Source organism: Hyperoodon ampullatus (genome assembly GCF_949752795.1).
Source record: "Hyperoodon ampullatus genome assembly, chromosome: 1".
NCBI classification, from domain to species: Eukaryota; Metazoa; Chordata; class Mammalia; order Artiodactyla; family Ziphiidae; genus Hyperoodon; species Hyperoodon ampullatus.
In genome coordinates this window covers 124,641,684-124,662,181 of record NC_136914.1, presented here as the reverse complement: position 1 = coordinate 124,662,181, position 20,498 = coordinate 124,641,684, and the positions used below count along the sequence as shown (strand labels likewise).

Here is a 20,498-nt window from a genome sequence, read left to right as displayed (position 1 = left end):
GGAACCCTGGGTGCGGCCCTGCCTGCACGCCTGGCCGAACCTGCTTGTGGGGCCATGGGTGAGCGACCCGTGCTCAGTGCCAGCCCGGCCCCCCTGCGTGGGCTTAGCTATCGGTCCCTGGCTGCGCTTCTGACCCCACAGTGGAGGGAGCACGGTGGGAAAGCAGACGCGTTGGCTCCAGGCCGCATCCCCCTCCCCGAGGGGGGCCCTGTCCAAGGAGACCACGGCCACAGTACACGACCTGTTCGTGCTGTCCTCCGAGCGGTCTCGGCTTTGACCAGGGAGTTTCCGGGAGCGTTGGGGGTTACCTCTGGCGTGTCACCTGCCTCGTCCAGCGGCAGGGGCAGTGTGTTTGTTGTGTCTGTGAGCCCCGTGTGGGCCTTGGCCTCATTTTCTTTGTGCTGTGATCGTTGTTTTGTGTCCACAACTGTTGGCGACACAGGCAACAGCCCACATGTTTTTGCACGAGTGTGCCCACGTGTGAGCATGTGTGTGCATGGGAGCACACGTGTGTTGTGTGTGAGAGCTAGCGTGTGTGTGCACACGTGTGTGTTCTGCTGTCGGTGGGCTCCGGGGCCCCCGTGTGCTTTGCCTCTGATGTGACCTTACGTGACGAGAAGAAACTCAGTTCCCACTGAGCGCAGGGGTCCGGCAGTGCAGGGTGCCTGCTTACACCTGTGTCTGTGGCCCTTTGCAACATCACATCCCGGGCTGCACCTCGTAGCTGGTGGAAGGGTCAGATGTACAATCGTGCATTTATGGTGCCCGGCTCTCCGGAGTCCTGTCCACGGAGACGGGAACAGTCATGTGGGCCGAGGCTCTGGGTGCGAAGGCCAGAGGGTCCCGGACGGGGCGTGGATGGGCGGAGGTGACTGCTCGGCACTTACCTATCACCTGCCCATGGTGTTCCTGCAGCCGCACTCCCAGGGCGGGGTGATCTCACGTGACGGCACTGAGCAGGCTGCTCTGCATGTGTGTGGCCGCACCCCGGCCCGCGGCCGTCCCCATACTTTCTGCTGACTGGGGAGACGTCAGGGCAGCGGGTCCCACGGCCCCACTCATGTCCTCCCATCTTCCTCCCAGCGGGGTTCATCATGGGGTCTCGGGGCTGACCCGGGCTGGAATGGCAGACCCGACAACAATGAACGGGACGTGAGAGAAGCCACTCGGCCTCGCCCAAGGAAAGAAACCAAATTCCCACACGGCTGAGACGCCATCTCCCCAGCCCCCCCAGGTCTCTAATGGGCCCAACGTCCCCGGCCTTGGGGGAGGCTGCTGGGAGGAGAATGGACACTGCCCTGGCCTCTGCACCCGGGAACCATGATGATGGGCACCTGGGGTGGGGGGGGTGGCGCGCGCTGGGCATCACGTACCTGCTCGTATTCTGAAAAGCAGAGTTTCGGGTGAATGGTCGGGCCTGAGAGTTGCCTGGGAGGGTGGGGGTGATGGGGCTGTGCCCGGATTTAGCTGCCTTCACGCCCGACTCGACTCACAGCCATGTTAGTGAGCCTGACGTGCCTCAGGCTGGTGGCACAAACAGGCCACGCAGTGGCATGGTGCCGCACACGCCCAAGGGCAGGTCCTCGTAGGAGTAGGAACGGGGGTTTCCTAGAGTAAGAGGAAAGGTGCGTGCGTCGGGTCCCAAGACCACCCCCAGGGTCCCGAATCTCCGGAGGACACATGAGACCCACTGGCAAGCAGTCCTCGTAGCTGCGAGTTGTTTCAGAGAAAGGACACAGCTCAGCTTCCTGTGGAGTCATGGACAGACAGATGGACACACTGAATTCCCAGCCGAGCTGCGAGGCCGGGCCCCGGAGACCAGGGCCCGTGGGGCTGCTCATGGGGCACTGGAGCCCTCAGCTCCCCCAGGCTGCAGGTTTCCGCATGGACCACGTTTTCTACAGGCATTTGGGGCGTGTGGCCACTCCTATCAGTCGTGAGAACGGGGAGTGCCCTCCTGCTCTCGCCGGACGCCTGCCGGGGCTAGCCTTGCCTGCAGCCCCTCTGGGGACCAGGGTCAGGCTGGGTACCGCCTTTCGCCCAGGACGCCTGCCGGAAGTGAAAGAAGTCTGTGAGCCCCTGTGTTTGTGAAGTTGGTTTAGAAATACTAGTGTGAGCTCATTCGTTTTGGGACTCCCCACTGAGAAGGCCCAGGAACGGTGACAGCCCCGGCCCTGGACTGTGACCTGTAACTGCCCTCCCCACAGAAGGGGTGGCCTCCATGAGGCCAGGAGGGGGTGGACTGGACCCCGGGTCTTCCCTGAAAGCAGGGAAGCCACCCCACACTGCCATCCCCGTCACAGGGAAGGACCCAGACATGGGGACCTGGCCTCAAAGGATGCTGGCCGGAGCAGGGGAGCATCCCAACAGCGACAGGCTTGCACATTTACAGCGAACGCTTCCTGGTTCTTTGTTCACCAAATCCACAAACAAGCAGAAGATCCACATGGAAATGGCCTTCACCCTGCAGGGTCAGACAGGCGCAGCGGCCACAGTGCTTGAGCTCACTGAGGGGGTCCTCCAGGCGGAGCCCCATGCGCTGGGCTTCAGGCCTGCCACAGGAAGGTCCAGTTAGGGCTTGGTGATGGAGACCCTCCAGGGCCACTGCCAGCCCCTCGGCCGCAGGCAGGACCTTCATCTCAGGGTATGTGGACCCAGGAGTCCTGGGGTCTATCCGGAGGAGGACTGTCCCCGCGTGTGCAGCCTGTCCCACGTGGCCTCCAAGAGGCGTGGCTGGCTTGTGGGCCTGACCCTGAGCCCTCACCTGTCTGTGGTCTCGTTTGTTTCTCACCAGTTTTAGGTCAGACCCTACATGTCCACACGTCCTAGAGCCCCCGTGCCAGGTCTTCACAGACGCTCCCACCAGGCACCCCGAGTTCCCAGCCCGGCGGTGTCTGCACTCTCAGTGTTGACCTGCCCCATCCCCCCACTGCCACGGGTGCTCCGGCCCCTCCTTGGGGACAGCGGGGTGGGTGGCCGGGCCCCGCCAGCTTCCCCATCACTAGGTATCCCACGTGGAGACCTGTGGCCTGTGGGCCTGGGGATGCGAACCTCTGGTCGCGTGTCCCCATGAACTGCTGCTCTTATCCTTCTCTCTTTTTCATGTTGGGTTTTTGTTTTTCTTACTGATTTTACATTACATTCTATAGACTAGCTTTTTCATACAGGGTAAACACGGTAAATGCTTTCTTCTTGTCTGTTGCTCGTTTTAATTAAAACACAAGTTTTTCACAGTTCCCTTTCCATCTTTTGTCTTCTCGTTTAGGAAGCCTTTCGTGCCCCAAGTTGTAAATAGATCAGACCTGATTTAAAACACATCTTAGGGACTTCCCTGGCGGTCCAGTGGTTAGGACTCCGTGCTTTCACTGCCGAGGGCCCGGGTTCGATCCCTGGACAGGGAACTAAGATCCCACAAGCCACGCGGCATGGCGGAAAAAAAACACACACATTTTAAATGTCTGAATTTATTGTAAATGTACCTTTTAATAGCTTGGTTGTTGCACATTTGGCTTTTTAATCCACCTGGACCTCCCTCTGGGGACTTTTCTCGATTCTTGCTCACTTCCCCCTGACAGGAGCAGCCCCTCTGCTGACGACCAAGCTGGGTGCTGTCCCAGGTCGTCCTGCGATCCTCTCTTGGCCCCGTGGCCCCACGCTCTGTTGTCTGGGCGACAGGCCTTCCTCCCTCCCCCCAAGAACATTGGCCGTTCTCACTCATCCGTTTCTTCACATGATTTCTGGAATAAACCTGTGAAGTTGCCTGCGCGGTCATTGAGGGTGTAGCGTTTTATCTACTTCATGGTCAGTTTGGGGACAGTTGGTCTCCATGGTGCTGACTCTTCTGCTGGCTGCACAGGGCGGGCGGGGGATGTTCCCGTGGCAGCGCGGCTGACCCCTGCCCAGGCCTGGCCTGCGGAGGGCACTGCATGCTGCCCCCGCACCCTGCTGACACGACTGAAACATTAGACGGGTGGCGAAGTGCGCCGTCTTTACGTTTAGGAGAATTCGTATCGTAAAGGTCGTGTTGCTCCTCAGTTAATCTATAAATTCTTTGCAATAAAAATAAAAATCCTGATGTCGTTTCCACAGATTTCAATCTCAAAATCACATGTAAGTTATTCAAAATGGCCGACAATGTTTTTAAAAATAAGAAGAGACAAACCCTGTTCTTTATCAATTTTTTTCAAACATCTGTTGTGTTGTTACAAGTGTTTAGACTCACGCTTGACATGTACTTAGGTAGGGATAGTATAAAACACGAAATGTGAGTCTAAAAGAAAATAACAGACTAATGGGTCTATGTTGCTGAGACCATGGGTAGCTGTGTAGAAGAAGAAAAAGTTGGGTCCCGTCTAATAACAGCCAAATACAGTAGTTCTGATTTGTTAAAAGATCTAATTGTGAAAAGCAATTTCTTAGGAAAAACTAATAAAATATAGAGGAACATTTTTATGACACCAGAGTAAGGAAGATATCTTAAATGTGAAAAAAAATATATAAGCCATGGAGAAAATGGTTAATAAATTTAACTAACTTAAAAATTCTCTGTTCCTTGAAAAAACACGTTTAACAAAAAGATGTGGCATTGATTGGGAGTAAATAGGTTCAAACTATGTAACTCACAAAACGGATAGTATCTATTATATACAGTGGATTATGAAAATTAATAGGAAAATGAAAAAAATGCATAAAGGAAATTAACAGAGGACAAACTATGAATAAACTACAAGGAGATGCTCAGCTTCATATTACTTTGTAGATAGCATATTTGGGTCATACATTTTGATCCACTCTGACAAGCTCTGTGTTGATTGGTGTATTTAGACCATTGGTGCTTAAAGTGTTTATTGGTACACAGGCTGACCCCGCTTTACTGCACTTGGAATGCAGTGAGGGTCTGTGGCCACCCCGCGTCAAGCGAGTCTGTCAGCATCTTTTTCCAACAGCATCTCCTCACTTTGTGTCTCTGTCCCGTTTTGGTAATTCTTGAAGTACTTCAAACGTTTCCTCATTATTGTATTTGTTATGGTATCTGTAATCAGTGGTCTTTGATGTTACTGCTGAGGCTCACTGAAGGCTCAGACAATGGTTAGCATTTCTTAGCAATAAAGCATTTTTAGTTAAAGGGATGGGCACTGTCTTTTGGGCATAACACTGTTGCACATTAATAGACCACAGTGTTGCGTAAACGTAACGTTTAGACACGCCGGGAACCAAAACGTCCGTCTGCGTGGCCCCTTTGCTTCACCGCACAGGGCTGCAGCCGAGCCTGCAGTGTCTCCACGGCACCTGGGGTTGGATTAATAGCCACCCTATTTGTTACTGTTTTCTAGTCTTCGCCGTTGTTCTTTGGTGCTTTTTTGTCTTCCACTCTTTTCCTATCTTGTGTGGTTTTAATTGAGCATTTTATATGATCCCTTTTCTCTCCTTTCGACCTTATCAGTTATACTTCTTTTTTCTGCTGTTTTCCGTGGTCGCCCTAGAGTGTGCCTATTTACCAGCTAACCCAAGTTCACTTTCAAATAGCATATTATCACTTCCCAGGTGGTGGGTGTGCTTCATAATGCCACAGAAATCCTAATTCCTCTCTCCTGGCTCTTGTATCATTGTTGTTCATTTCACTTGTACACAGGCATGTTTGAGTATGTGTGTCTATATGTGAAATATGTACATAGGCATACCTATCGGGTGTATTGTTGCCATTATTATTTTGAACAAACTTATCAGATAAATTAAAAATAAGAAAAATAAACATCTTTATTTTACTTTCACTTATTTCTTCTTTGATGCTCTTTCTTTCTTTAGTAGATCGAGTTTCCGACCTTTATCATTTTCCTTCTTTCTAAGGAACTTTTTTTTTTTAACATTTCTAGAAGGCAGATCTACTGGCAACAAATTCCCCCAATTTCTGTTTGAGAAAGTCTTTACTTCTCCTCACTTCTGGAGGATAATTTCTCAGCGAACAGAATCCTGGGCTGCTGGTTTTTCTCTCAATGCTGTAAATATCTTGCTTCACTCTTTGCTTGCATGGTTTCTAAGGAAAGGTCAGATGTAATTCTTATCTCAGTTCCCCTGTAGGTAAAGTGTCCCCCTCCCCTTCCACCCCCCAGCTCCTTTGGGATTTTTTTATCTTTGATTTTCTCTAAGTTGAAACCGACATGCCCAGGTGTAGTTTTTCCAGCATTTGTCCTGCTGGGTGTTCTCTGGGCTTCCTGGATCTGTGGTTTGGTGTCTGACATTGATTTGGGGAAATTCTCAGTTAAAATGTTTCAGTATTTCTTCTGTTCTTCTCTGTGTTTTCCTTCTGGATTCCCCATTATGTTACACCTTCACCCCACAGGCCTTAGATGTTCTGTTCTGTTCTTTTCAGCCTTTTCTCTTTGCTTTTGGGTTTTCAGGGACTCTGTCGAGATGTCCTTTCGCTCAGAGGTTCCTTCCTCAGCCGTGTCCAGTCTAATCAGCCCATCAAAGGCAACCTTCATTTCTGCTGCAGGGCTCTGATCTCTGGCATTTCTTTTTGGTTCTTCCTTAGGATTTCCACCTCTCTGCTCACATTCCCCATATGTCCTGCATGCTGTCTACTTTATCATTAGAGCCCTCAGCACGTTGACCACAGTTGTTTTAAGTCCCTGTCTGATAATCCCAACATCCTGACACATCTGGTTCTGATGCTTGTTCTGTCTCTTCAGATTCTGCTTTTTGCCATTCCACGTGCCTTGTAATTTTTTCTCAATAGCCAGACATTTTGTATTGGGTCAGAAAACTCTGTCTTCCATTTTTGTTGTCATCTCTCTCCCAAACCAGCTCCTTATGTCCCACCTTCTGGTAGTAAGAGAATTAAAGACCCTTCCTATCGGGACCCCCGCCTCTCCACCCCTTGCAGTTTATAATTTCTCATCCACCTCTTATGTAGATGTCAGCTCCACACATGCCCACACGTGTGTGCACGCAGTCACCCAGGTAGGTACACACGTGCACACTGACACGTGCACATACAGTGTCCCCGGGAGCTGCAGCCTGAACGGTGAGGGTCACCCCCACCCACCCCGGCCTCTCAGGGACTTGCTTCAGTTTAAGCTCTTGTGAGTTAACCGTAGATATTTCCTATAATAACCAAGTGCCCCTTTTTTTTTTAAATTCCAGTTATGCAAAGGGAGATTTGGATATTTCTTACATCACATCCAGAATTGCAGGTACGTTTGCCAGCTTTAACCATAAGGATGAACTTCTGGTTCTTTCCTGTCTGAGGACGGTGCGTGGGATTCTGGCCTCTTGGGCAGCCACTCACTCGCCCGAGATGTGGCCTAGGGTGTCCATCCCTGCATCCAGTGTGCCTCTAGGCCCTGCGGTGGATAATGCCAGTGTCAACCCAGCTTCTCCCCCTGGTCTGGAACCTTCTGAAACACTGAGGTCATGAGGGAAATAATGCAAGGCCACACATATTAAAATGTGGGTCTCCAGGCAAAAACCACAATCCAGATGCTTGGGGAGATCCTGTGGTGCTTCAGGCTCTGTGGCAGAAGCTGCGTCTCAGGAGGGTTTTGGGGCACCATCTGGGGATCCCAGAGGATCTGATGGGTGGTGGGGCGGGGCTTGTAGGCCATTGCTCCGCCCCTTCTCAGGACTCACCGTACCTTCGGGTCAGCGGCCACGAGGAGCAGGCCCCCATGTGTGCCCGACCGTCCGGCCTGTGGTTGTAGAGGTTGCAGGGGCTCCTCTCTTGCAGTGATGTCATTCCCGGCGGAAGGCGTGGAGTCGGCCATCAAGAACAACATCGAAGACGTGCGGTTGTTTCTGGACTCGAAGCACCCGGGCCACTACGCTGTCTACAACCTGTCCCCGAGGACATACCGGGCCTCCAAGTTCCACAACCGAGTGAGCACAGGCTCTGGCTGATGCTTAGCCTAGCGTGGCACTGGTCCCCGCTGGACACTGCGTAGGAGGGGTGGGGTCTTATCAGGGGTCCCCGAGGATCGCTGAGCCTGAGGTGTCTCCAGAGGGAACGCGAGACCACGCAGTTTCCTTGGCGGATAAATGCTCGGGACGTGGACGCTTTTTACAGTATTTATACTGTCCCTGAGCGCAGACAGGGCAGGTGCTGCGCTCCTTCTGCCACGTCTGCCAGAGCCTGCCTCCCGAGTCCTGTCGTGCACCTGGGGGGCGGGGGGCGGCGCTTGGTTTGGGGGTGGTGGAGTGCTTTGGGTGGGGCCCATGTGTCTGTGCCCCGGCTGGCGAGCTGCCCTCCCTGCAGGTCTCCGAGTGTGGCTGGGCAGCCCGACGGGCCCCGAGCCTCCGTAGCCTGTACAGCCTCTGCAGGAGCATGCACGCCTGGCTGCGCCAGGACCCCGGGAACGTCTGCGTGGTGCACTGCGTGGTGAGCAAGCTGCCCCGCCCTGGGACACTCAAGGGACAGAGGGGACATGCAGAGGGTCAGGCGGGGGCGGCCTGACCGAGTGGTGACCCCGGCGCCCACCACCCCCGGGAGCCCTGGGGTCTGCGGCTGGCGGCCCAGGCCCAGTGCCCCCAGGCGGCTCCTGGCACCTTCTGTGGGTCACAGCCGGGTCCCTGGCAGCAGGGGCTTCTGGCAGAAGACTGCCCTCACTGAGGGTCCCCCCCACCCCTTTTATGGAAGGTGCAGGCCTCCTCGTGGCAGCACCCACGTGCAGAGGCCAGCCTGCCCCCTGGGACCCTGTCTCTGAGCCCATCCTGGGGCTGAGGGTTTGTGGGTATCACACCCAGTAGGGCACCTGCCAGAATCTGCCCTCGAAGGTCAGTACTGCCGTCCTGGTGTGGGTGACCATCACACCAGGGGTGGCGCTGCAGAGGGTTCGTGAGGGTGAGCATGGACATGCCGGGCGCTGAGGTCGGGTGGGGACCAAGGTCAGGTGGGGACCCTGACAGCAGCACGTGCCCGGCCGCCTCGTGCCTTCTGCTGCGGAGCCTGTATTTGCTCCCTGAATTCCCACCTCATCAGGTGGGTTTTCCTAAGCTCCCTGATGAGCCCCGGCCCCAGGCGCAGGCCTGACTCTCCTGGGGGAGTGAGTGCCGCCTGACCCCGCCCCGTGCGTCTGTCCCAGGACGGGAGGGCCGCGTCTGCCGTGGCCGTCTGCTCCTTCCTGTGCTTCTGCCGGCTCTTCAGCACCGCGGAGGCCGCCGTGTACATGTTCAGTATGAAGCGCTGCCCGCCGGGCATCTGGCCGTCCCACAAAAGGTATGGCGTTCACCGTGGGGCCTCGGTGCGGTGTCACCGTGGCCAGGCCGTAGCTGTGGGCGCTGGGAGATGGCAGGGTTTCACGTGGGTGTGGACCTCGGTGTTGGGTGGAGCACGGGCCCGCGTGCACATTCGGGGCAGCCGCGCCTCTGCCCTGTCGGGGCTCCCGAGCGTTGGGGTTCCTGAGCAGCAGAGCTGCACCTCTGCCCGGGGCCTGGGCACCAGCCTTCCTAGCACGTGAGGCCACTTGCTCGCTGGCGATGGGGCAGCCCCTGGGTGCCACCTCTGCACACGTGGCCCGGTGGCTCCATTCGGCAGGGGAGGTGGCATCTGGGAGCTATGTGGCAGCACCGCCCCCGCTGTACGTCCTCCACGTCAGGTCCGTGAGACACAGCTTCTAGGCTGTCTCTGCTGACGACTTACAGGAGATGGTTTCCCAAGGCTGCAGCTGGCCACCGCCCGCCCCCTGCCCCCTGGGGCCACTGCCTGCTCCCAGACTGCCTTCCCCACTTCCATCCACCTTGTAGCGAGAGGGGAGCCTCACGCTCAGGCCTGAGGAGTTGCTCACTCCCCTCAGGTACTGGGGGAGCATCTCCTTCCTCTGTGGGGAGGGCCTTGGCATGAACAACACAGGGCCGGGGCCCCCTGGGCCCTGCTGCCTCCCTCCCCTGCCCTGGCAGGGAGATTGGGAAGGCATCCAGGCCGGTGAGGGGCCGTTGTACGGTCATTCCTTCCGCTCAGGATGGCAGCACTGCCTTGATGGCGGCGTGGGGTGGTTGACCCACTCCTGCTTGTGAGGCCCACCCTGTTGGCTCGCTGCCCGGGGGCAGGGCGTACCCTGAGACAGCCGGCTCGCGGTCGTGTCTTCCGTGTGGCTGGTGGGGGGGCGGGCCTGTCCATCGTGCAGAAGGCGTGGCAGAGCAAGGGCTGTGCCACCGAGCATGGGTGACAGGTTGCCGACCCTTTCGGCGTGTCACCTTCCCGTAATCTGGGCACACCCGGGGTTCCCGAACTGTGCCTGCAGCTTGGGGTGCAGCTCGGGAGCGCTCAGAGTCGGGGGTCAGAGCCAGCAGAGTATCGTTGTTGCTGGTGTGTGCCTGGCCCCGGGGCCCCCAGCAGACTCCAGGCTGCTTCCTTGGAGACGTGCAGATGTAGAGAGTGTCATCCCCCGCCTGGCCCAACAGCTTATAAAAGAGCGATGCCCGCTTCAGATGCACGACTTTTTCAAACCTGTTGGAGAAGAGCCATCCTGGAGCCATCGGCTCACCCCCAATCCGAGGAGGGACGGGCACCCACCCACAGGGCACTCGGTGGGGGGTGGTCTGTGCCCTGCAGGACAGGTCAGAGAGGGAGGCCGCTGCTCAGGGGGCATGAGGTCATCTCCTGGGGACAGACGGAGGAAGCAGCCTTCGCATGAGAACGGAACCGTGACGGGACGTTTGGAGTTGCTGGTCGCCGGTCTGTGCGTTCAGGACTCTGATGACGGGGCTTGGGGTGGGAGGGAGCACGGAAGACCCCAACGGAGAGGGCCGCGACCTCAGAGGGGTCTGTAGATGTCATTCACCGAAATACCTGTCAGGCCATCTCAGATGGTCTGACAGACGCACCACTGGGGCCCCCGGGGGAGACGGAGCAGGAAGGGGGAGTACGGAGGAGGCGTTGCTGAGAATTTCCCCAAATTAACGGCAGACGTCGAACCCAAGAAGCTCAGAGGACACCAAGTGGGATTCAGAACAAAACACACACACGGAAAACCCACTTCAGCTTCCGGCGTTCACACTGCCGAGAGCCACGCACAGGAGCTCCGGAAGGTGGGCAGCGGGAGTAGAGGTGCAAGCAGTGAAGGTTCTTCTCAAGGGCCGTCATTACGTCAGCAGAGGATGCAAGTGGCCTGGGACGTGCTCGGGTGACCCAGGAGATCAGGAAGGAGAAGCCGAGGCTGGAGAGGCAGGTGGGCGGCCGGCTGGCTGGGAAGCCAGTTCAGCGTCACCTGTGTGTTGGGCCCCTCGCCGAGCACACGCTGCCTGCGGGCCTGCACCATAGCACTGATGGTGGGGGCGGAGGAGGGTTGTGTGCAGGGCACGTGCGACAGGCTCCGCTGCTGAAACACCTGTCCCTGCGGGTCAGGCATCCAGCTCAGCCTTGACTCAAGGGCAGTCTCCTTCTCCTTCAGTTTTGAATCTGCTTCCAAGCTCAGGCTGTGGGCTGTGGACCTGGGTCATGGTGTCTTGGCTTCTTGCTGTCGGCAAGAGGCGCCCGGGTCTCCTGCCATGCAGCCGTCTCCACTGCGGACCTCGGGAGCGGCCAGAGTGCTGTGGCAAGACGGAGTGTCGCCTGCTGTCAGTTTGGAGCCAGTCACGGCTCCTGCCCCTCCCCGGGACATGGGTTAGACCAGTGTGGGAGACGGACGCCCTGCGGCGGTGCCACAAAAAGGAGCCGCGGAACCACCAAGGGAGCCGGAGGAGCGGATTCCAGGTCCACAGAGCAGGACGGGGGCGGCTGCAGCATCCCTCACAGTGAGCAGTGGAACAAGTCGGCAGGTCGGTTCAGAGCCACGGAGTGTACCCACGACAGGAACGTGCGTGCAGAGCCCTTGGGAAGAAGGGTCATGTTCTGGGCTCTTAAACCGCAACAGGTTGGGAAGAATAGAAATCATACCAGATATGTTCCCAGGCCATCGTGGAATTAACCCAGAAATCAGTGACAGCAAGGTGGATTTGGAAAGCCTTAAATATTTCAAAGTGAAACAATCTACCTATGAGTAGCCCGTGAGTCAGAGAGGAAGTCTCAAGGGAAATATAAAGATATTTTGAACTGAATGAAAATTACAACATAAGATTCATGAGATGACACTGGAACGTTGCTTTTAGTGAAATTTATAGCATGAGATGCTTACGTGTGATTGAGAAAAGACTGACGACCTGATGGGCTCCAGAGACATGGAGCACGGGTGTGCCGTGGCACGTGGGCACATATGGAGCACACGTGTGGTGTGAGGGCTGCACGGAGCACGCATGTGACGTGGCCTGTTTCCTGCACAGGACACGTGTGTGACATGGTGTGCCTCCTGCCCTCCAGGTACATCGAGTACATGTGTGACATGGTGGCAGAGGAGCCCATCACACCCCACAGCAAGCCCATCCTGGTGAAGGCCGTGGTCATGACGCCTGTGCCCCTGTTCAGCAAGCAGCGGAACGGCTGCCGGCCCTTCTGCGAGGTCTACGTGGGGGATGAGCGTGTGACCACCACGTCCCAGGAATACGACAAGATGAGGTGGGCTCAGGGCTCAGGCCCTTCCTTGCCCCGCGGCCTCATCTTCTGGGGGCTGTCGAGGAGGGAATTGTGCTCTGGGGCTGCGGCTGGGCAGTGGGCATGGAGGCGGGGCCAGCGGGGCCTGTGGGGGAGTTCTCAGGGTCTTCGTGCTGGGTGGCTCCTGGGAAGTCCTCTCCTGACCTTCCTCCCACCATGCCTGACATAATTTGGCAGAAAAACCCACGAGGCAAGAAGAAACTGGCGCTGTGTGTCGCAGTTCATCAGAACGGTATACCTCGTACCTAAGTGCACTGCTTTTCTTGGTTCTGTTCTCCAGGGATTTTAAAATCGAGGATGGCAAAGCGGTCATTCCCCTGGGCATAACGGTCCAGGGAGACGTGCTTATCATCATCTATCACGCGAGGTCCACCCTGGGAGGAAGGCTGCAGGCTAAGGTGAGCGGGCTCCGGGCGGCCCCTGGCTCGTGGGCGCGCTTGGTTCTCTAAGTGCAGTGAGAGCTCTGTGTCCCCACCTGTGTGGCAGAGGCAGAGGGGACTGCAGCCTGAGCCTGCCCGGCTGTGGCTCTGGGGCATCCCCACGGGCCCAAGGAGCCACTTATTGGCTAGGGCACTGCCCCAGCCTCTGTGTGTCCCTGGCCCTGGAGCCCCGTGAGGGGCTCTCAGCTGGTCACCCGTGAAAAGAGCCTGGCGTCACCCTCCCGGCCTGAGGACCTTCTGTTCGCTTTCTCCCTGCAGATGGCATCCATGAAGATGTTCCAGATCCAGTTCCACACAGGGTTTGTGCCTCGGAATGCAGCTACTGTGAAATTTGCAAAGTATGTTGGTGTCACACTGAGGCGGGTGGACGAGAGGGGTCGGGGTGCGCAAGCACCCCCAGCCGTGGCTAGCGTGGAGACAAGTGCAGCGTGATTGATACTGGCAGGGGTCCCGGGAGCGCTGAGCTCTGAGACCCCGGGAGGGCTGTGAGCTCTGACGCCCCGGGTCCCGGGAGGGCTCACACAGGGCAGTGCCGCGCCAGGGCTGCCTGTGGTAAGGGCTCAGGGAGAGCCACCCAGCCGCCCTCACAGCGTTGGCATTGTGGGCTGTGGGCATGTCTGTGTTTCTACCCATTGTTGCTCCTTTAAGAGTCTCCGTGTTCTTTTAGTATGTTTCCCACATTGGCACCTCATGCATTTTTTTTAACGTGCCAACGTGACAAAGACGAGGAATGCCACACTTTAAGGTTTCAGGTTTTTTCTCCTTTGGAGGAAGGTAGTCCCAGAGCTTCAGGTGTCCTTGTGTCCTCAGACATTTCTCTTCAGAGACCAGATTTGACTAAAGACCAAGCGGAAGAGCTGGGCAAGAGACCCGTAGGTGAATCTGATGCTGGAGCTGGGAGACAGCATTAACGACTGTCTCGTGTGTTCTGGGAAGTACGAGGGGGATTTCACCGCAGAGCTGGAACGTATGAAAAGGAGGCAGGTGTGACTCACGGATTGAGAAACGTCACAGCTGGAACTGAGGATTGAGCCGTGTGCCCGGTAGCAGAGTAGACACAGGAGCAACGGTGAGAGAGAGATGGATACAGAGGGGTCGTTGGGGGCTGGGAAATGGTCAGGCGTGCCTTTGTTTGGAGTCCAAGGAGAAGAGGACACAACAGAAACAATGTTGGAAAAATCACTGGCCAAAAATTTCCTTACACTGATGAAAAATATCAAACCATAGAATCAAAAACTCTGAAAACAGCAAACAGGAGTTTATATAAAAGAAGGAAGGAAACCCCTTCCTCAGCGTTTTGCAAATTGATGAAAACCAAAGACGACCATTTCAGAGCCCCCAGGGGAGGGACCTTCAAAGTAAGGAGACCGGCAGCTGCCTTTTAACCAAGGGGTGGGAGCCGGAGTCGGGGGCGTCTTCAGGAAGTGCCTGAGGAGAACGTTGGCCAACTTGAAATTCTGTCTCCTATGAAGTCATCCTTCAGAAGCGAAAGCCAATCTAAGATGTTTTCAGGCAGACGAGATGTTTGCAGCGTGTGTGTCAGACGTGGACACATAGAGAAGCACAGAACGAAAAGAGAAAGACACCCATTAAAAGCAGGCAGGAGACTTGACTGGCGGATCCACACGGCCAGCAAGCACCTGAGCCAGTCTGCGCGTCCCTCATCACCAGGGAAGCAGGTTAGAGCCGTGAGGGCAAGGAAACGGGGTTGGGGGGAGCTCCCGTGGGAGCCACGCAGAGTTAGATGTTTTCCTGTGATGAGAACTTTGAAGATCTCCTGCCTCAGCTCTTCCCACGTGCACGTGGCGTCATTAACCACGTACCCAGGGCCTTAGGCTTGATGTCTCCAGGCTGAGAAGAGGCCCTCATGGCGTCGGCAGTCGGTTGGAGAGTGAGCTGTGATGTCATGTCCGTGACTCTGTTAATGTCTGCTCAGGCCTCCCGTGGGGCCCCATCCGGAGGCCCGAGGAGTGGCCGCCTCTCGGGGCGTGGCCCTTCTTGGGGTCTGGGAAGAGACAGTCTTTTATTCTGAATGGACTGTTGACACGAGGATAACCTTTACTGAGGCGCGTGCGTAGGCTTGTGCTTCGCTGTGCATGTCGTGCCTCCAGAAGTGGACTCGTCGGTTTAATAGGAGAAAGGCAAGGGGTGCCCCGCAGGCGGTTGAAAGAGGACACTTTGCAGAAGAAACCTGAAATTCCTCGGGTGCCTCCTGTGAGTGGGCAGGGTGACAGTCCAGGACGAAAGCCGATGCATTTGTTTCCGGCTGAGCGTGGCAGGCTCCCCCTCAGGGCCTGTCCAGCGGGGCCTGGCCCTCTGCCCTCTGAGACCCCGGGCCCTTGGGGGCAGCAGGGCTGCGCCTCTGCTCACAGACCTCATTGTTTCCTCACTGGCCTGGACGGGTGGGCAGACCCTGGCCTGGGGGGTGCTGTACCTGGGGCTGGGCCGGGCAGGGAGGCGGGGGTGGGTGGCCACCAGCATGGTGCCCCGAGTGGCCCCTGAGGCCCTGCTGCCCTGGAGCTGAGCTCATAGAGGCCGCGCGCCTTCTCCCTGCTTTGCTTCTTGGCCTCTGCTCCTTGTGGATGGGCCCCTCCCTGGGCTCTCGCTGGCCACCGGATCCCCTTTGCCAACATCGCTGTCCGGGCTTTCCACCTGCGGTCCCCGCGCCAGCTGTTCCTGCCCGGCTGAGCCGTCGCCCTTGTAGTCTTCTTCTTGTGGGCACCTGGCCTGGACAGGAAGGAAGCCCGTGGCGGCCTCTGGGCCGGGAGCCTGAGAGGGCCACACGGCAGTGCAGCCACTGTCCCTGTGCCCACGTAGGCCCGGCCTCGCCCCTGCAGAGACCCCTCATTCCCCTCCTTGCACAGGGGTGGGTGTGTCCGTGAGGAGTGGGAAGGATTTTGGGTCACGCGTGCTCGCTCGTCCCATTTTGTTGAATCCAGGGAAGTAAGAACTAAAGTTTGCTGTGGCCTCACCACCACCCCTGACCACTCCTGCGGCCCCTCCTCTGCCCGGAGGCTGTTCCTGGACATTGCAGGGCCCCTCCCTCGACTCCTCAGACCTTCAGGGACCCAGCGTTCTTTTCTGTGTTTCTCTTTTTGTTGCTTTACTCTTCTTATAGGCACAAAGCAGTAAGTAATGCAAACAGACGTTAGCATAAAATAAGAGCAGTTGGAACCTGTTGTCTAGCTGAGGAACTAGGGTTTATCGATATTGTCACCAGAGATGATCTTAGGAATTCCCTCGAAAGATGCGGAGCCACAGCATGAGGGCAGTTCAGTGACATGGCAGCCACAGCCACCACTGCCAGGCTGCCCTGTTACCAGTCTCCCGCCCGTGCCCGGGCCCCCCGGCTGCCGCCCCAGGTCACCTCCCTCCCTGTTCCACCCAGTGGGAACAGGTTGGTGCCTCTCCACCCCTGCAACCAGATTCCAGAGGCATTGGTTTATGGGCATCTGTTAATAGTTGGGGGATTTTGCCAGCGTGGATGGCATTGTTTTATGGGAACCTGCATTTAAGCTCTGATTTGAACTCCAGAGCCTGGAGTGAGGGCTGAGCGCTCCCCTGACGGAGGAGCGGGAGTCCTGCTCTGCGGGTGTGGACGGGGCCCACCACGCACAGAGCCCTGCAGGTCCCTCTGACCCTTTGCTCGGTGGCGGCTTGAACGTCCCGAGCGTGAGTGCAGGGCCAGGGTGCCTGTGGAGCATGCGGCCCCGCCCCCACTCATCTCCCGGTGAACGTTGGGCTGGTACCCGCAGTGCCCATGGTCGTGCCTAACCTGCTTCTCGCCTCCCAAATGCAGGTATGACCTGGACGCTTGTGACATTCAGGAGAAATACCCCGATTTATTCCAAGTGAACCTGGAGGTGGAGGTGGAGCCCAGAGATAGGCCTGGCCACGAGGCCCCACCCTGGGAGAGTGCGAGCATGCGGGGGCTGAACCCCAAGATCCTGTTTTCCAGCCGGGAGGAGCAGCAAGACATTCTGTCTAAATTTGGTGAGATCCTTGTTTTCTGGGCACGCCTGCAGGTGGCCCAGTGTCTGTTTTTGGATCCCAAGCCACGTGGCCTGCAGTCCCTGCTGGGGTCATCGGACGGGGCTGGGACCCCTGGGAGGGTCAGCTTTGAGTCACTCGCTGTTTCGGGGGGGGTGCACTTTTCTGGACATGTGTCAACTTTGAACATGACCTGGAAGAAGTCGAGGCTTCGATTGGGACCACCTGGCAGGGCTGCCCCACAGCAGAGTTTGTTCCTGGCCAACCCCCACCCCTCCAACCCCCTGCAACTCAGCAGGGTTGTGTCGGCTTATTTCATAGCATTTACTGAAAGTAGCATCAGGAGCACGCTGGTGGGTGGGACTTAGGACTTCCTTTGCCACATAACAATTCTCTTCATGTTCTTGGTTTGCATTTTTTTCTGTTATATGAGGACGGCTAAGTGTCCCTGAATAGCGTGTGTGCACGTGTGTGCATGCATGTATGCTTTCCGGTATACGCGTATGCACACATGTCCCAGGTCAGCATCTGGGCCATGCTGGGATCCATTCACTGATGGTTGGTTGTCGTGTGGGTTTCTGGTGGTGGTGAGCCCTTCCTGGCTCTGGGCCTGGGCCCCGGAGCCCCACACCGGCTGCTGCCCTGGGCCGGGTGGCCTGACATCCCCCTTCCTGCAGGAAAACCAGAGCTCCCCAGGCAGCCGGGCTCCTCCGCGCAGTATGACGCCGAGGCCGGGCCTGCGGATGCCGAGCCCCCAGAGTTGGACTCGCCACACAGCAGCGGGGACACCGACCACTTTGTGCACACGCTGGACTGGCGGGGTGGGTAGGCGGGCCTGGCGCTGCCCCGTGGGCCTGCCCGTGCTGACTTCTCGCACTGAGCCGCAGCCGCCCCACCATTGTCTTCTTTTCAGAGGACAGGGACTGCGCAACAGCCCCAGAGGGTCACCTTGCCGAGGAGGGTCCGTCTGCCGCGGCTGAGGACGGACGTGTGAGCGAGCCATCTGATGAGGAAGCCCCAACGCTCTCAGCTGAGAGCGGGGACGTGGCCGACGAGGACACGCCGGGCCCGGACCTGCCGCAGGAGGACGGTGTGGACCTCCTGGGGCTGCACTCCGAGGCAGGGCCGGTGCCCCCCATGCAGGCCCGCGGGGCCCCCCCCAGCAACGCGGACCTGCTCAGCCGCCTCCTGGGGGCCCCTGCGGCTGATCCAGAGGGTGCCGCAGGCGGTCTGCTCGGCGGGGAAGCGGCCCTGCTCTTCACCAGCCCAGCCTCTGCCCCGAGCGCAGGGACCACGGTCCCAGCCGGTAGGTGCTGCCGACAGAAGTGGGCCCAGAGGTCACGGCAGTCTGCCATTCAGGGAGACCGTGAGCCCCCAGAGGACCTCCTGAGACAGGCGGGGGTCAGCGGGGTCAGCGCCTTGCCCCTCCCTCTCGGGGCCATGGGGTTGTGGGAGGGCCGTCCTGGAGCCGATCCTCTGGGCTGAGGGCATGCGCTGTGGTGCCTGCACTCACGTCCACCTGCTTCCTGGTGTCCTGCCACAGCGGACCCGTTTGACCCTCTCCTGCTGCCATCTGACCCGGACGCCCAGCCCCACTCCCAGCCCGACCTCTTCGGCGAATTTCTTAATTCGGACTCCGCAGCCGCCCTGCCTGCATCCTTCCCTGCCACCCACAGCGCTCCACCCCTGGCCCCTGGCACCAACTTCCTGCATCTGGGTAAGTGCAGTCTCCACACCGGGGATGGGGCCACAGGGCCGGGGGAGATGGGCAGTGCGATCCTCCCTCCCCCAGAAAGGGGGCGCAGCCAGTGTCCACTCTGTATGCCCTGCTGGGTTTCAGGGGAGGTGGGAAGGCAGGCTCTGGGGCACCGGCATGTGGCCAGCCATGGTGGGAGGATGCCTCTCTGAAGACCCTTTCAGATGAGGGACCGTGGACGCTAGTCTCAGCATCGCCCTGTGGGCTTCTCCTCTTTCTGCCCCCCTGCATCCACTTGGTCAGTGCAGTGACCGTGTGATGTGTCCTCTGCCCATGTGGAGGGAGGCCGGTTGGAGGCCCCAGAGGTGCGTGAGCACAGCCCTGCCTGGGGCCTCACTAGGCCAGGAGCACCACAGGGGCTGCTGCCCAGCACCTCGGCCCCCCACCTCCCACATGGGCAGCTGTCAGGTGTGCCTCCTGCCTCCTGCCCACACGTGGAGGGGGGTACGGAGGGCGGCCCCCTAGGCTGCCGCAGATGGGGCTTGCAGCCAGCCTGTCCCCTAGGGCCCCCAGGAGGCCATGGGAAGGCCATGTGCCCGCCCCCACCGGGGACACACCTGATAGCGCTGCTGTCTTCCCAGGTGACCTGCCAGCAGAGCCCAGCAAGATGGCAGCCTCTACCAGCCACCCAGACCTGCTGGGAGGATGGGACGCCTGGGCTGAGGCTCCGGCCCCCATACCAGCTGCAGAAGGTACGGCACGTGGCGTAACTGTGACCCCAGCCCCCAGAAGAGGAGGAGGCAGGAACAGCGCCCTAGGGGCACTCTGGCCGGGCCTCCTGCCACTGTCCCAAGTCCCTCCGTGCGGCTCCTGTGGGCGCTCATTCAGCTTGTCTGAAGTTTTCACCCAGAATGTTCCTTAGTGCTTCCTTGTGCCCTGCAGGGCCCTTGAGAAGCTGCAGGCTATCCTGGTCTGTCCCGTCTGTGGGGACAAGAGTGCTTCTGGCGTCTCACTTTCGTCATGTCTGTCCTTCTTTCCATACGTTGGGATTCTGTCCCGTGGGGAAATTTCCGGTAGTGAATTGTTTTCAGAGGCAGTGGTGTTTGTGATGCCTGTGACATGCTTCTCTCTTAAGTCCTGTTTGTTAATTTATGGGCTGTAATTGTAAACATACTACTCTGCCAGTTTGATAGGCTGTCAGTTCTTTCGATTTGTTTTTCTTCATTATGTGTGAGGTTGTTTATTATTTTGTATGTTTTCGGTTATATTTCTTCTGAGAACTGTTTCACATTTTCTAATCATTTTTTTGCACGGGAAATTCACCGTTTTTGTATTAACTCGTAAGAGCTCTTTATATATGAATTGCCATCGTTTGTAATGACCTCACAGTTGACTCTTGAATGACACAGGAATTAGGAGCAGGACAGTGATTTACTTAGACGTTTCAGTACCTTGTACTTAGAATGAACGAATGTCGTAGAGTGCACTCACACTTTAGATGGATTCTGGGAGGCGGTAGGACAAACCCAGGACAGTTTATACAAGGTGTCAGGTGACCTCCCACACGGAGCAATGTGGGCAGCTTGGGCTGCGAGTGTGGCTATGTCCCAGGTGCAGTGACAACGCCGAGCGAGGCCTTCAGGAGCGTGAGATGGGAGGGCAGAGGCTGCATCTACTCCAGTGTGCTGGATCTAATGCCCCTGCCCTCCTCCAGGCCCCTTCATCTCTCCTGGAGGCCAGCCGGCACCTCCTGGCCCCCCAGCCAGCCAGACCAAGTCTCAGAGCCAGGACCCATTTGCGGACCTCGGCGACCTCAGTTCCGGCCTCCAAGGTAACCTGAGGGCCGTGTTGG

At 57.5% G+C, this 20,498-nt stretch overlaps 1 protein-coding gene across 1 annotated transcript in view; it reads left to right on the top strand.

Moving 5' to 3' along the window:
* The window catches only part of GAK (cyclin G associated kinase), a gene marked incomplete at its 5' end in the record, with an annotated part of 53,103 nt that overhangs the window by 25,670 nt on the left and 6,935 nt on the right, over positions 1–20,498 (top strand). Inside the window, 13 exons of the mRNA XM_079698228.1 lie at positions 7,144–7,193; positions 7,727–7,875; positions 8,252–8,374; positions 9,078–9,211; positions 12,290–12,484; positions 12,801–12,918; positions 13,219–13,298; positions 16,760–16,953; positions 17,628–17,771; positions 17,864–18,256; positions 18,494–18,667; positions 19,288–19,398; positions 20,361–20,477. Of these exons, the coding sequence (XP_079554354.1) occupies positions 7,144–7,193; positions 7,727–7,875; positions 8,252–8,374; positions 9,078–9,211; positions 12,290–12,484; positions 12,801–12,918; positions 13,219–13,298; positions 16,760–16,953; positions 17,628–17,771; positions 17,864–18,256; positions 18,494–18,667; positions 19,288–19,398; positions 20,361–20,477 (1,982 nt within the window). The remainder of the gene's footprint in view (positions 1–7,143; positions 7,194–7,726; positions 7,876–8,251; positions 8,375–9,077; positions 9,212–12,289; positions 12,485–12,800; positions 12,919–13,218; positions 13,299–16,759; positions 16,954–17,627; positions 17,772–17,863; positions 18,257–18,493; positions 18,668–19,287; positions 19,399–20,360; positions 20,478–20,498) is intronic.